The following is a 14,567-nucleotide window of genomic DNA, read 5'->3' as shown; positions in this document are numbered from 1 at the left end:
GGGTTGGACATTTCGCAAAATTTTCTGCATTCAGTTATAAGGTGATATGTGGAGAAAATTTTGCGAAATGTCCAACCCCGGTTGGAATTCGCTCGTTTACAACTTCATGTTGGTGATTCTGACAACCTCATTTCGCTCAATGCTCATTCGCAGAAAAAATTCAAGGGAAAAGTCCCAAAACTTACGAGATTTCTCCAACGTATGTGATTATTGGAGATTCCATAAGGCCAGCGCCCAACCCTAACAGTAAGTTTGCCATAAAAATTTGCCAAATACTACTCGCGCTGTACATAAGAAACCAAGCGATCACCAGCGGAATGTTGACAACCATCATTGCTACCTACAGGTGGGCGAATCGTGATCAATTGATCTCTATCTAATCATTTGTCGACATGATCAATTCGCCTATTCGCCCATTCATGTTCCATTGATCGTGATCAAGTGATTAATCGATCAATTGATCGCGATTAATGGATGATGAATGAGCAATTGGGCAAATTGATCTTAATCACTTGATTCGCCCACGTGTATTGTTACCTTACGACCCAGCGCATCTGTGAACGTGATTCGAAAATTAAATTGTATCATTTGTTCAATCAAATGGATCATTTTTGTTATCAAAAGGTCTGCAATATTTTTGCTTGCATTTGGATTTTTAATATTTCAATTATTCTCTACAAAAAAGCATGATTTAATCGCATATTTATAGTTTTGGAGGGTAAACAGAAACCAAAATAGAGTTATATGTAAATAAAAATGTCAACTCATCAACTAAATATTATTGACACTTTTTTAATTAGATATCATTAGTAGAAAATTTTATGATCATCAATATTTACCCGTGATCAGTGCTGACAGTAGACTTCCAATCGGCTCGGATATGAACCCAAAACTTGCTATAAATAACACAACAAAAACAAGTCAACAAAGTATCGAAACAATATCAAATCGATTCCATTACCCAGCCACGACGCTTCGATGGGAGTAAGTGACAGTGTTTCATCCACATTGTGCTTGTTCGGGAATCCAGTTAGAGCTGCTATGATGATGAATGGGAACGTACGACACAGACCCATGTCAATCAACAACAAATTCTCAACGGTTGTAGCGCAGAACTTGAATGAGAAAATGGAAAAATGGAAGAATTCGAAATTTTAACAGAAATTCAAAGCTATTTGAGGCGGAAAAGAACCGATCTTCCATTAAAGAACGAATTTGAATAAAGATTCAAATTTATCTCTAAATCCAAACCAAATTACACTCTCACCTGCGCTAAAAATCGCCGGATTTTGTCAACTTTTTCTCTGCCATCCCGTTCACATCGTTTCTCGTTACTTTTTTCTGTCGTTGACATCGTGCAACTGAACAATAAATCTGGGACAGAAATGGTTTTCAATTTAGCGTTGGTATTTAATTGGATCAGAAATAATTATATAAATTCAGCGCATCCACGTGTGTCAATGTGATTTATTTGAAAATAGCTAATGTTCGGTTTGCGTGAGTATTCAGCGGTCGACGTTATGACAATGACTCTTCTCTGATTTGGTCACTTTCTCCGTTTTGTTCTCTTTTTGCACGCTCCCAATTGTTATCTTTCTCCGTCAAACATTTCGTTTATTGTATTTGTCTGCCAAATAAAGTGTTCTGACGTTCTATTTTTAATTGCAAAAAAATTACGGTTTTAAAATTAACATGGAAATTTAACCACAATCTGATAAGATCTTTTTTTATTGATGGATCGAGGGATGAATATTAAAAAAATTGGAGCACTTCATTTTTATTATTTAATTTTGTATGCAGACATGTGAATGGGAAGTGTGAACAATTTTAATAAAACGATAAAATGAATTGTTTCGACGTTTTTCAGGTGCTTTGTGTGCTTTCCATTCTTTGGAAAAACGTATAGTAAAAATGGCCAGCAAAAACATCGCATTCGAAAATTTACTATAAAAAAAATTTCTTTCAATTTCTATTAGTTCAAAAGCATATTTGTCAGAAAACACATTACCGTCTGATCTACTTGAATTACCACAAGCTGCAATCCGACAATAGAATTTATAATTGCTCTTACGCTCCTATTTCGTCATCGTTATCTCAATGGTTCATTAATTTTACCGAGAACATAAAATTGTAAAAACTCGGTTACTAATTGAAGCGTTCACGTGTCATTATATGTCACTTAGATAGATCGGTGTAGTAGATACATCATAGCATCAACGATGTATTGGAACTTTGTCAACTTAAATTCTCTTTTGGCTTGTGTCAAAATACTTACTCGAATTAAACATGCCTAGTTCAAACAAATCGTAGCTAAAAATGTCACTTTCGAATGTAAAATTAAATTTATAGCGTTAATTAGCGTTTTCTTTCTTTTGATAGTTGCATTGAAGACGGTGCTGGATAGAAACCATAGTGAAAATTTGGATATTTATCTTTTTTCAGTGAAAAACTGTTTGAAAATTACTTACCTTGACCTACTTTGGTTTAACTTGGCTTAACTCGACTTGCTGCAGCTGAAACTTTGCTCAAATTTGAGGGGGAAAAATGACGAAGGCCGATAAAAAGGTGTTTTTTGTCTTAAGAATTTGAATTTGAATCAAAATTTCCAATGAAACACCGTGTCGTTAAGTCAAGAACAGCGCATTTATTTCTCTCGTTAGTTCAACGCTTTAGGTCAAATACTTTAATAATAGGTTTTGGCTCATTGGCAAGTTATAACTAATGATTCTGATGGATATTTCCATTCTATGAATTTAATTGTCAGACATTTTTCTTCAGTTCAGTTTTTTTTTTCTTATAAAAATAAATTTTTCTCCAGTTCCAAGATGTAATGGTCATGGTTTTATGCTATTGGCTTTGAATTTGGTAGGTGTTGAATGTTGTTCACAATTCCAATTGCATTGATGTACAATATGTAAACTTGTCGATGAGTTTGAGCTAGAGTCGGATTGATGACAAAGTGGCGAAATAACAACCGATTTTGTGCAACTATAACCGGCGCTGCCGTCGATTAATTTTTGAATTTCAGTTTGACAAGATATCGAATCTTAACCCGAGACACATCCGACACAACGAATTCGTTGAAAGTGATGCCCGTCTGTTGTTCGCGTTTAATTAGTGTGCCATTTGGGATTTTAAGTCCATCCGATCGGATATGCAGTGGATGTGGATAGTAGTTTCCGAGTGCTTGCACAGATTCGCAGTAGGGATTCAACGGGGAGATGTCCTGCTTCAATCGAACGTCAGCGATACCGGCTGCGACTTCGCACAGCAAAACCAGTCCGAATCCGCTATTTAATGAACAGTATGCGGCCGATTTTGAGACCGAGTCCGAAAAGTAAATACCTTTGCCGAAGATCGATCCGTTGAAAATCTAAGAAATCAATCGAAGATATCAATCAAAAACACAGTGCCAATAGTTTCAATTTTTTTTAAGCATACGGTTAGTGCAAAAGCATTTATTGTCCTACCTAAAGCGAGCGCTATCTGTTCGGTTTGAACATGAAAACAAACAAATTGATCCATACAGAGTTGTAATACAACAAAATCTCTATGTAGAGGAAACGCTGTAGTTCGTTTTGTTTGGCACATTTTTTATACACTGCCTTTATTTCCACCGATTTATATATCGGTTGGCAGCTGGAGTCACTTTGTTTGTTTTCATGTTCTCACCGAATAGATGGCGTTCGCGTTAAGGAGGGCAATAAATGCTTTTGCACTAAAGGTATGTTTTTAAGAAAACCTACGGCTTCCGGTGGTGAAATCTTCAGCCCATTCGTCAATATGCCGACAAAGTTGGAAATACGTGTGCCATGGAATAGGAGTTGACGATTGAAATTATTCTCGTATTGTTGATATCGCATAAGTTCTTCATGGCGTGTCACTTCAAATACTTCGTCAATGTCAAAACCAGCGACATAACGTTGCTTCGTTTTTAGTTGTGTATTTTGTACGTAGGCACAGATTTGTGCGTACATTCCCGACGCCTTATTTAGCATGGTGATTTCGGCCGAGTCCTGAAGGTGTTCGTAGCACAAATCCAGTAGATTTTTCTCCATGTTCAATTCGCTGGTCAGAAATTCGTATCTGTACTCCTTTTGTAGTAAATGTTGCAGCATATTAATGTTCCTTTGGATCATTTCGTACGTGTTGATCACTGGTGGTCGTTGGCGGTCACCAAAACTGTGCGGGAACATCGAGTAGAACTGATTCGATGCAGCAATTATTTGATTGATGTTCTCGGAACATTGCAACGATGAGATCGTAACCAAAAGACTGATTGCAGCCTGAATTTGAGTCTTGTTCAATTTACCCAGCGGCATACTGTCCAAATCGAAACAATATGCCACCAATGTCGATTTGAACACCTTGCCATCACCGTACAATAGCTGCATCAATTCATACAGTGGCTTTGAGAGTTTCGTCGGTGGTGCACCCGATTGCGGGTTTCGACACACTTTGGTCAGTGTTTCATTGTCAATCGACACCTGATTGTACATTCCGGCACGTTTTTCAAAATTGATGGCACCAAAATCATTGCCCGTCTTTTCCAGGTACATTTTCTTGAATGCCGCTGTGGCTTGGTCCAAATTTGGATAAGATTGACTTTGTTTACTGTTGCCAAATTTAGTTCCAGTTCGACCCGATGACTCGGTTAATACATATCTGAGAAATCAAATCTATTTGAATCTTCTGCCAAATTAAATTTTGATTGTTCTAAAAATGTCAGGTTTCAGACAGTCTTACCTTGAGTTGCCACCTTGAGTTGAAAGGTCTAGCAGTTGCATCTTGAAGTACGTGTTTTTGTTTGAACTGATATCGACAAAGTCCAACACAACTTCGTATCTAGTATTGTCGCTAGTGTAAATTTTTCCATATTCACATTCGAGCACAGTTTTTGGATCCGAATTGAAAAGATTCGCTTTTGGATGATCATTTGTGGTGCTCTGTTGGGTGGCGGCGGGCTTTCGTTCGGGCATTCGTTCGTATGGCTAAATTGTATGGAAAAAAATTGATTAGTGGTTTGGACAACATGTTGCAACAACAACAACAACAAGGAAAAATGTGGATTGTTTGAGAAAAATAGATAAATTTTCAATTGAATCAATCATATCAATCGAAAACACAATGCAATAATTTCCGTTTATTTAAAAAAAAAAAACGTACATCTTTTCCCCATTTGCTCAAATCACTTCGAGCGATCACCTCAATTGGATCATGGTCCATGACTTCGTTGAGGAAATCATCTGATATCACCTGGATTCGTTGAATGAACGCCTCTCTTATCATCCCTTCGCCAATTTGCACCTCTTCGGCATTCGAAATGACTGCAGCCAAATATCCATGAATCCTTGATGCCATTTTACCACCCATGGCCTGAATCTTGTGTTCGATGTCTTTTCGTGGTAATTTTGTAGCGCCGACTATGAAAAATTCCATGTTGAACAGTGGTTGCTTTGTGTATAGCCTGTAAAGACGAGACGAAAATGAAATTATTTTTTTTTTATTTTTTTTATTGAATTTTTCTAAATTTTCTTGACGGTCCAATTTTGCCATCAGTTTATTTTTTTCTTGATTCTCTGATGTATTTTCTTCAATTCATTTTTTTTCTAGGGCATTTAATTTGTTTTTATTCATTTGTGATTAAATTCATACAATTTTTTTTTCATGTTTTTGTGGCATTGGCTATTTTCCTTAGCTCACTTTTTGGTTTGAACCAAATGGTTTCAAATCAAGTCAATTTACATTTCCTTCCACATAGGTAGTTATTTTCTTCTCACAAGTAGTGGAAATAGTTTCGAAATATTTTCAAACAATTTTTTAACTAAATTTTTTTTAAATTGATGATTAATAGGGAATAACCGATTATTATCGATAGAAATTATAAACTCATCAAAAAAGCATCAGAAGATCGCTCAAAATTACTCACTCAAAGTCGTCGTCATTGAATTGAATGGCATCGCGAAGAATGCGTGTGCGAACCACTGGTTCGTCAATCAATATTTCTCGAAATTTTTCCGGCAGTTGGACTGGAACACGTCGAGGCTCTTTGACTGAATTGATGCACGACGACCACGGCGAATCGTACCCGGTGCATCGATAAACGGAGCCTTGCAACACAAACTTGCCGTCTTTGCAAACTGAACACGGTGCCAACGCACCAAAACATATGATGTCGGTGAGGTGATTTAAAATCTGTAAGAAAAATTGTTTGAATATTTGACAAATGAATCAATTGAACACATCAATTGGTATGATCTAACAAAACCGAGACAAATTCCACCAAAAATTTACCTCGGAATAACATTCTGGCACAAATTGATTGTTTGCCTTCAGTGTGGCCATAAAATTGACGGAATTGCGCCTCTTGAGCTGGTCATAAATGTTGAAGAAGTCATTGCTTTGGAATTTCATTTGTTTTTCCATCCATGCCGCATATGCGGTATCGGCTTCGTTCGATAGTGGCTGCGCGGTCGCTGTTATTCCATTAGCATTGACATCGACGCCTGATGTAGGAAGAAAATTGTGGGGAAAAATGTGAGTTAATTGAACACAATGAGAATTCTATGTTTTTTTTTTTTCAACGATTTTTTTTGAAAATATTTTTCGTACGCTATGAAACCGCAATACACAAAAGTGTTTTGCGTTCAATTATGCAGTATTTGTTCTGACCGAATCGCTAGAATAATATATTAGGCGATAGCCGGGCATGAGAAACCGTAATCAGTAGAAGTGTCGCGTGCGACGAACAAACCGACGTTTTTGTTGTATTCCAAACCGCATGCTCGAAACACGAATGTGCATGAACGACACTTTTTTTTTGCATGAACGAGATAGAAAGAGAGCAGCAACTGAGTTTTTTTTTATTCTCTTTCGTTCTCTTCCATTCTCTTACATTCACTCTCACTATGCGCGATTCTGGTAAAGTGTGTATCTCTGTGATAGTGCGACATAAAGTCTGTTTGTTTATTGCATACAGTCAACGTTGCTTATAGATAAATACGACTGAATCGCGCGATTGTTTACTCCACAGTAGATTGTTATTCTATATAATGCCGGCTGTTTGCCTATTGACGTCCCGTTAGGTCAACACATGAGAAAACACATGATGAAAAGCGAACACAAAAAATGCACGGAAAAAACTTTAACAATTTTGAAAAACTAGAGCATTTTTTCTCACCTAATTTCGATTGAATTTGCAATTGATGGTTGTATCGTAGATTGACGAATCCATCGATGAAGTCCACTGAAACTGGCCGTCGAATTTGTAGAAAACACTCCATGTCATACCATTCGGGCTTCATACAATCGTCGGTCTTGCTCTATATTTGTTGAAAAGAATGAAAAAATCAACTCGAAATCAACAATTTGTAACTCTTTGCATGGAATCTAATTTGTTCACCTGTTGCATGATGCCGATTTGTATGGTGTCTCGTGGAATGGACTTACGGCATTTATTGCATCGAACCTCTGAGGTTGCATATTCGATGCGATATGGTAAAATGACTGGCATTTTTATGGCACTTCTTTTTTCACAGCGTACACAATTGAACGAAATGCTCCTCTTATTCTTTCATCACTCAAAAAACTGAAATATTTCTACGAAATTATTGATTAATGAACCGATGTTTCTTCGAAATTTAGAATCAACACCAAAATATCCATCGGTCCCGTTCAAATGAGCACTATACAAATGAAAATGACACGAACATTGGATCGAATGAAAAAATGTGTTTGGTTTTGTTTTGGTTCTGCGTCGGTGTGTGCATTTGACACTTGTGTTCTCTGAATAATAGCGCGAAGCAAAACAATAGAGAGACGATATGCGACGATCACACTAACAAAGCCATCATTTAATGTATTCACTGCGTCACACATACAGCAACTGCTTCTGATTTACCATACAGCACCCGACTCTGTATCACTTTCACTTGAGGCTGTGTGCGCACGAGATTCGTGTGCCAATTTGTGTATTGAATACAATGAAGGTGCACAGCGTATGACAGATGCGGTGTGGAGAGATTTCAAAGCGCCAAAATACAATACAGTGTTTGTATATAGAAATGTTGGTGTCTCTTTCGGAATGCTTTTCATTAGCGTCTCTTTCACGCATGCAAACTTCGTACGAGTTTGACGTTTCATCCAATATCAAAGTATAAACAAATATCAGCTCACAAGAGAAACACATTCGCTTAGTTCAAAGACGTCAGTTTTTTTTTAATTGAAAGCTGATAAATGGCTTGAACGATGAGAAAAAAAATATTTCGACGGCGAAAAATTGAATTTTACCAACGAAATTGAATTATTTTCGCAATATTGAAATAATTTTCATGGTTCAATTGATAAAATTAAATATGATAACAAGTTTAGTGACCTAAGACAACTATTGAGCAAAGAGAATCGCGCCGCTTGTGTAATTTTTCAAACTTTTTTTCTTAGGTTGTTTCGATTCTTCTGAACATTTTTGAGTTTTTTTTTTACTTTTTGTTTCATTTTTTTTCTTTTCTCCTTTCTCTTTGCTTTATCCTCCTTTGTTCTGCTGTTTCACTTACTTCATTCCTTCTGTTTCTTCGTTCTGAATGCATTTTAACAACTCCAATTGAATGGGAGAATGATTGAACTTGAAACAATACTACGAAAAATGATAAGAGAATAACATTGTCACAGACTGTGACTTACAGTGTGTTTGGTCAAAGAATGAAGATAAGACAATGCAGTAAGCAAAACGATGCGAGCATGTAAACAATTCGACTGAAATTAGATTGAAAAATAATTTCCAAGAAAATGTCAAGACCTTTTGAAATGTCACTGTACTTACTCCTCGTATCAGACAATTTTTCATCGTTTTAAATATTCAATTCTCATTGAACAGTGCCTATTGCTTGTTCAATGCTCTCTTCATGGCAAAATTGCAATATTCATTTGTTCATTCTTTTTCATTATTGATAGGCTACCAATGATAGCAATTTTTATGAAAATCAAGCTCCGCAGAAGGTGTTCATAGATATACTTGATGAAAATAAAATTCAGAATTTGAGTTTCGCGTCAAAATGTAATCGACCACCTAAATAGCAAGCTCAGGAGAAAGAAAAGGCAATGATACTAAAGACAGTGTTTCTATTAGCAATTAGCTCAAAGGCGTTTATTAAGTTTCACAAAAAATATAAAGCAATCATTCTAGTCTACTTGAATTATCACAGCAAATTCTAATTGTTAATGCGCTTTCATTAGATTTATTCTTATCTTAATTCGTTCGTTGAACCTTCATTGGCTGGCTGTGTTTTGGGGAAGATGTCTGATATATGAGAAGTGAGAACATGAGATTTCATGAACCGTTGAACATGTTCAATTACTCGTGATATTCCATGAAAGTGTTTTTCAATCAAAGTTCAGATCAGAATGGTTATTTTTCTGATATGAGAATGGGTTCTGCTAGCTGTTTAGATCACTTTGAATCTGATTCAACTAAAATCTATTTTATTTTTTACAAATTCCTATGAATAATGCACATTTAGCCTAGCATCGGTATTGCACCGATAGAAGTCAGAGTTGGAATAATCGAATTTCTTTCTATTTTTCCATATTAGAAATTTTTGAAGGGTTTTTTTTGTGAGATTTTTTTCAATTTTCCTGCGAGTTTTTCTCTCATAAATTTTCTCATTGCGGGTGTGTTTTATTGTCGAATTTGGTCAATTTTCGTTTTTTTTTTCAACTTAAAAAAAATTCATTTTCATTGATTAATTCAAGTTTGATCAGAGATTGCATATTTGCTGCTGAGTAGGCCTGAGCTGAGCTGAATTTGCAAACTCAGGCGCCTGAAGCGGTATTTTAGCGCACTTACGGTGCAAAATTGTCGCAGATCGCTGGAGTCCACGCTGTTTATCAATTATATTTTGGATGGATTCCAGTGAACCACGACAATTTTGCACCGCAAGTGCGCTTAAATACCGCTTCAGGCGCCTGAGTTAGCAAATTCAGCTCAGCTCAGGCCTACTCAGCAGCAAATATGCAATCTCTGAGTTTGATATGTTCAACATATTATGTTGTTAGTATTTTTCAAAGGTTTCAAAAAACGATAGGCTATTGGTTCAATGGTTCAATTATCCCCAGAAAATCTCTGGTTTCCAAATCCATTGCTATAGTGATTAGTCAACGCTTCATCGTTCTTAATCACTGAAATTGATTTTATCTCGTTGAGATTATTGTCTTTCTCGTTTCGTTCTCGAATGGTGGAAATTCTGCGATCGGTGAGTTTCTTCGAATTATCAGCAAAGTGCAACTCAATTTCCTCCAACGTACGATTCTCGGTTTCCGGAAGAATTTTGTACATCAAAATCAAACCGATAGCTATGATGATACAGTTGAACAAAGCCACTCCGGGCATTGATAGAGTCGTTTCCAAATTGTAATATGTTTTGGTGCTGATGAAACTAAAAATGTAGTTTAGGGCTGCTGTTAGTCCAGTTGCTGTTCCGCGAGTCTTATAAGGAAACACCTCTGACAGCATCTGCCACGGCATGATGTTAACGCCGCAATACGAGCAGAAGCTCCACAGAATGATGCAAATGAATGGTATGTAGCCGATGTCTTTATTTTCTAAGGAGTGATGCTTTGAATGATCAAATGAGTTGTAGCCCGTTGGCAAAACCGCAAATCCATATCCCGATACGATGGCTGAGCACAAAAACACAATAGTCAACATTGTTAGGTATATCTTTCGTTTGCCAGTGATGCGAATAAAGCTCAAGAAAATGATATTGCCCACGTTGTTCGCAAAACTAAGAACAGCAGCTGCTTTATCAGGTTGAATTGGGCTGTCGTAGGCTTTGAAAATTTGCACAATGAATGTACTCATTGAGAAAATGCCAGAGAATAATGCAATAAAAAACAGTGCCATCACGATGCAAAACGGCTTGAGTGTCTGTTTGCGCTTCAATTCTTTCAGCTTCTCGAAAACTGTCGGCAATGGGTGTGAACACGTTTGGTTTAATTTTATACAGGAGCTACAATATTTGTAACGCTCGCTGTAACGTTGAAGTGCATTGAATTCATCGGCTACAACTTCTTTTGGCACCCAGCCTCGAAGCCAGCACAACGATTTTTCAGCTTCAGCCGTTCGATTCTTTGATAAAAGCCACAATGGAGTTTCAGGTACGAGACATAGTGCGATCGCTGTTAAAATTGGAACGAACATGCACACCAAACCGACCGATCGCCAGGGAATAAATGTGTTCATCACTGAAACAAACAGCATACCAAGCGTCCATCCAACATGCGTGTAAGCAATCATCACTCCGCGAACTGATGGCTCACATATTTCAGCAACATAAGTGAGAACCGGGGATTCCATGAGACCAGCTCCAAGGCCTAGTAAAATATTCGCAACGAAAATCTCCCAAATACTGCTTGCATTGTACATCATGAACCAGGCAATCACCAGAGGAATGTTAACGATCATCATACCAAATTTACGTCCGAGTGCGTCTGTTTGCGATACAAAAATATAATTTATTAATTTTAGATTCCTTATCTCGTTACGTTGTATTTGCACCGGCAATATCATTTCAACTGATCTGAATATTTTGAAATAAAATACTACTCTAAACTAGTTGTTCAATACAAAACAAAACAAACCTGTCATCAATGCGGAAAGAATGCTGCCAATTGGCTCGGAAATATAACCGATACTCCCTAGAAAAGTCATAAGGAAGTTATGCAACATTCGTTGATATAAACAAAATGAATTGCGCATTGCATGTGCTCGAAAACATAATTTACCCAGCCAAGAAGCTTGAACCGGTGTAAGTGAAAGGGTTTCGTTGAGATTGTGACAATTTGGAAGGCCTGTCAATGCTGGTATTATGATGAACGGAAAGAAATTACACAGTCCCATATCGAATTGCAACATGTTTTCCACTGTCGTCGCCGCAAACTATATCGTAGGTCATGGAAATAATCGTTTATTAAAATAACTTTAGTATCGTAGGTCATTGAGTGGCGTTTGTGTGAGTGTGAATTCATTTGAAATTCCATGGAATATTGGAATTAAAGTTAATTTTACATGTAAATCTTTGAATTAAAGCTTTGAGACAAATTCATAGCATTCTCTTGAGTAAAATTGACTTCATTATGAATCAAATTCATTTCAAAATTGTATTTGAGACTCAAATTTTGAGTCGACACTTTTTTTTGATAACTCATCGTTATAAATTACACTTAATTTTGCCATCTTGAATTTTTTATTCTTTTTAAACAATGTAACAGTTTTATTTGTCGTTCTTTATTTATTTATTTATTTCATTCTTAAATCGTTTTCTCTTTAGTTTCTTCATTTCTCTCGTGTGCATATTTTGAGTCTTTCACATTTCCTTATTTTTCGCCACATTTTCTCGATGAATTTGAAACTGCAATTAAATCTCGAGTCAAAAGAGAGGGAAAAACACTGAGACTAAGTATGTGGCAACAGTATGATCTTTTTATAAGCCGTCTTCTTATAGAAATCTTTAATTTCTTCCGTAGTATGAATTCTTGATTTGAAATGTAAATTACGTAAACGTAGTTCACATCTGAGCAATTGATGTACCAACAATTAAAAGTACGGAATTTCCCGAAGATCAACGATTGATTCAAATAGTGCTTAGCACTTGGCAGCTGATTGTTTAAGTATGCTCTGCCAAAAATGGACGATCGATGTCTTTTCGAGCAAATTCGCAATTTATACACGACGTTTTATACTATAGTTTTTAAATGCTCTGAGCGGCGCAAGCTCTGTGCATACTACATACGCAACCAAAAGGAGTGGAAACAGGAGGTAAATGGGAGAGAAATAATTCGTTTTTTTGAACAGACAGAAAATTGAAATGATTTTTCGTGCTTCAAAGAACAAATGTCGGGATTTGAACACTTATTTAGATTGGATTACTTAATGCATCAAAATGTATATTCAAATCCAAATAGTGTGAGAACTCCTTGCTTCTCTCTCTTCTTGCATTGACATGAAAACCACAGTTGGAATAAACAGCAGCTTTCTGGTTTTTTTTTAACATAGTGGACACTGACTTCGTCGAAACCGCCAATTTTCGTGGATCACATTTCAAAGAACAAGATATAAATCTTCATCTCATTTTGCACACGTTTTTCTTGGCACCATAAATCACATTAATAAGATAGGATTTATAATAAATGATTTATTTAAAATGCCAAACGATTTGTGAATTTGTTTCGTATTTTGCGTCACTAACGCGACGTTCGAATTTGTCTCAAGACTCGTTTAACGCCATCACATCACCAGAAATTTCAAATAAATGTCACGGAAAATTTATTTATTATTTTTAGATGGATTGCTTTTAACCACATATTTATAACCAAGACAGTTTCATGTAGAGTTAAAATTGTAAAAATTTTCGTTTCAATTCACACCTGCGACAGAAACCGTCGAAAATGATTGACACTTTTGATGCCATCCTTCTCACTACTCGAATCGAATGTCATGTTTGTTTCGGCTCACTCAATCCAATCAATAGATATAATTCAACAGCACTGCGGTAATTTGTTTAGCGTCAAAAAAATGGACTCTCTTCGACAAAATGCGCAACATCAATCATTGTGAAAGGTTTTCTAATCAGTCGGTTACACTAGCCAATTCGAGTAGTCGCATTAGAGCTATTTTTATGTTGTTTATTATAGATTTGTGATGCGGAAAGAATAAATTGGTGAGGTTTTTCGTTTGTGTCTTTTCTCGTAATGATATTTCATTAAAGTTGACGATGAGTAAAACCGAATAGTACTAGTGATGAGACAAAGTGCTTCTTTTCATCCTTTTTTTAAAAAAAATTTTTCTTTCCTTTTATTATTTTCTTTCTTTTTTTCTCTTTTCTCCTTTTTTCTCTTATTTCCTTTTCAATTCTTCTTGTTCTGAACTTTTTCCACTTTTTTTTTCTCAAAATTTCCACCAACTTTGAGCTTCACTTGGCTTTTGTTTAGACAACGAAAAGTGCAACCAATAAAAGATTTATACAACCGCGTAAAGACAACAACTGACTGGCATGTTCTGCAATCCGCAGAGTCCTTATATACGGTGTATCGAGCGCAAATCGCCAACTTTTTCGTACAATCTATTTTCGGCCAATAGACATTTTTTCGGTTTGTTAGTTGCAGCTAAGCAAACCATGTGATATTAATACAATGATATATGTGCTGCGACAAAAACAATTCGCTTTTATTTCAGAAATTCACCTTGAGCTTGACACACAAAGTATTCTTAGCAGCATTCGAGAGTTCGGTTCATTTAGAGAACTTCGAATCAATGATGCATCGCTTTTTGAAAGCGGTTTCGGTTGGATCGTGGTGATTCGCTAAAAAATATTGTTCGAACAGCTGATTGAGAACTTCTATCTGTGTATATTTGAGACAGGTACAAGTCCACAAAACGCAAGTTCGACGAAACGCTGTCAAATTGTAGAGAAAATAGTGTAAAAAAACGAGAAGATTCCATTTTTCGCCAACGAATCGAGAAGTTCAAAGAAAAATTCTATGAATTGGTGCAAAACACTCACTAGGATATATCA

General features: G+C 36.3%; 3 protein-coding genes across 3 annotated transcripts in view; all 3 read right to left on the bottom strand.

Moving 5' to 3' along the window:
- LOC129568863 (facilitated trehalose transporter Tret1-like) overlaps positions 1 to 1,354 on the bottom strand; it is a 2,832-nt gene extending 1,478 nt beyond the window's left edge. The window contains exons 1-3 of the mRNA XM_055447191.1: positions 1,268 to 1,354; positions 962 to 1,115; positions 840 to 896 (exon numbers count right to left, since the gene is read on the bottom strand). Of these exons, the coding sequence (XP_055303166.1) occupies positions 840 to 896; positions 962 to 1,115; positions 1,268 to 1,354 (298 nt within the window). The remainder of the gene's footprint in view (positions 1 to 839; positions 897 to 961; positions 1,116 to 1,267) is intronic.
- Positions 1,355 to 2,624: 1,270 nt separating this feature from the next.
- On the bottom strand, positions 2,625 to 9,703 carry LOC129568943 (poly [ADP-ribose] polymerase-like). Its single transcript, XM_055447285.1, has 8 exons — positions 7,403 to 9,703; positions 7,181 to 7,322; positions 6,295 to 6,506; positions 5,930 to 6,195; positions 5,167 to 5,467; positions 4,747 to 4,991; positions 3,747 to 4,665; positions 2,625 to 3,373 (listed from the first exon to the last, which is right to left on the bottom strand). The coding sequence occupies exons 1-8, from the start codon at positions 7,511 to 7,513 to the stop codon at positions 3,011 to 3,013; spliced, it is 2,559 nt and encodes an 852-aa protein (XP_055303260.1). The 5' UTR covers positions 7,514 to 9,703; the 3' UTR covers positions 2,625 to 3,010.
- Positions 9,704 to 9,988: 285 nt separating this feature from the next.
- Positions 9,989 to 14,107, bottom strand: LOC129568944 (facilitated trehalose transporter Tret1-like). The gene is made up of 4 exons (XM_055447286.1): positions 13,420 to 14,107; positions 11,779 to 11,932; positions 11,635 to 11,691; positions 9,989 to 11,484 (listed from the first exon to the last, which is right to left on the bottom strand). The coding sequence occupies exons 1-4, from the start codon at positions 13,489 to 13,491 to the stop codon at positions 10,097 to 10,099; spliced, it is 1,671 nt and encodes a 556-aa protein (XP_055303261.1). The 5' UTR covers positions 13,492 to 14,107; the 3' UTR covers positions 9,989 to 10,096.
- Between the last annotated feature and the right edge of the window lie 460 nt (positions 14,108 to 14,567).

This window comes from Sitodiplosis mosellana, unplaced genomic scaffold (genome assembly GCF_009176505.1).
Source record: "Sitodiplosis mosellana isolate CC-2019 unplaced genomic scaffold, AAFC_SMos_1.0 Smas_scaffold_27, whole genome shotgun sequence".
In the NCBI taxonomy this organism is placed as follows: Eukaryota; Metazoa; Arthropoda; class Insecta; order Diptera; family Cecidomyiidae; genus Sitodiplosis; species Sitodiplosis mosellana.
This window is presented reverse-complemented; position numbering and strand designations above follow the sequence as displayed.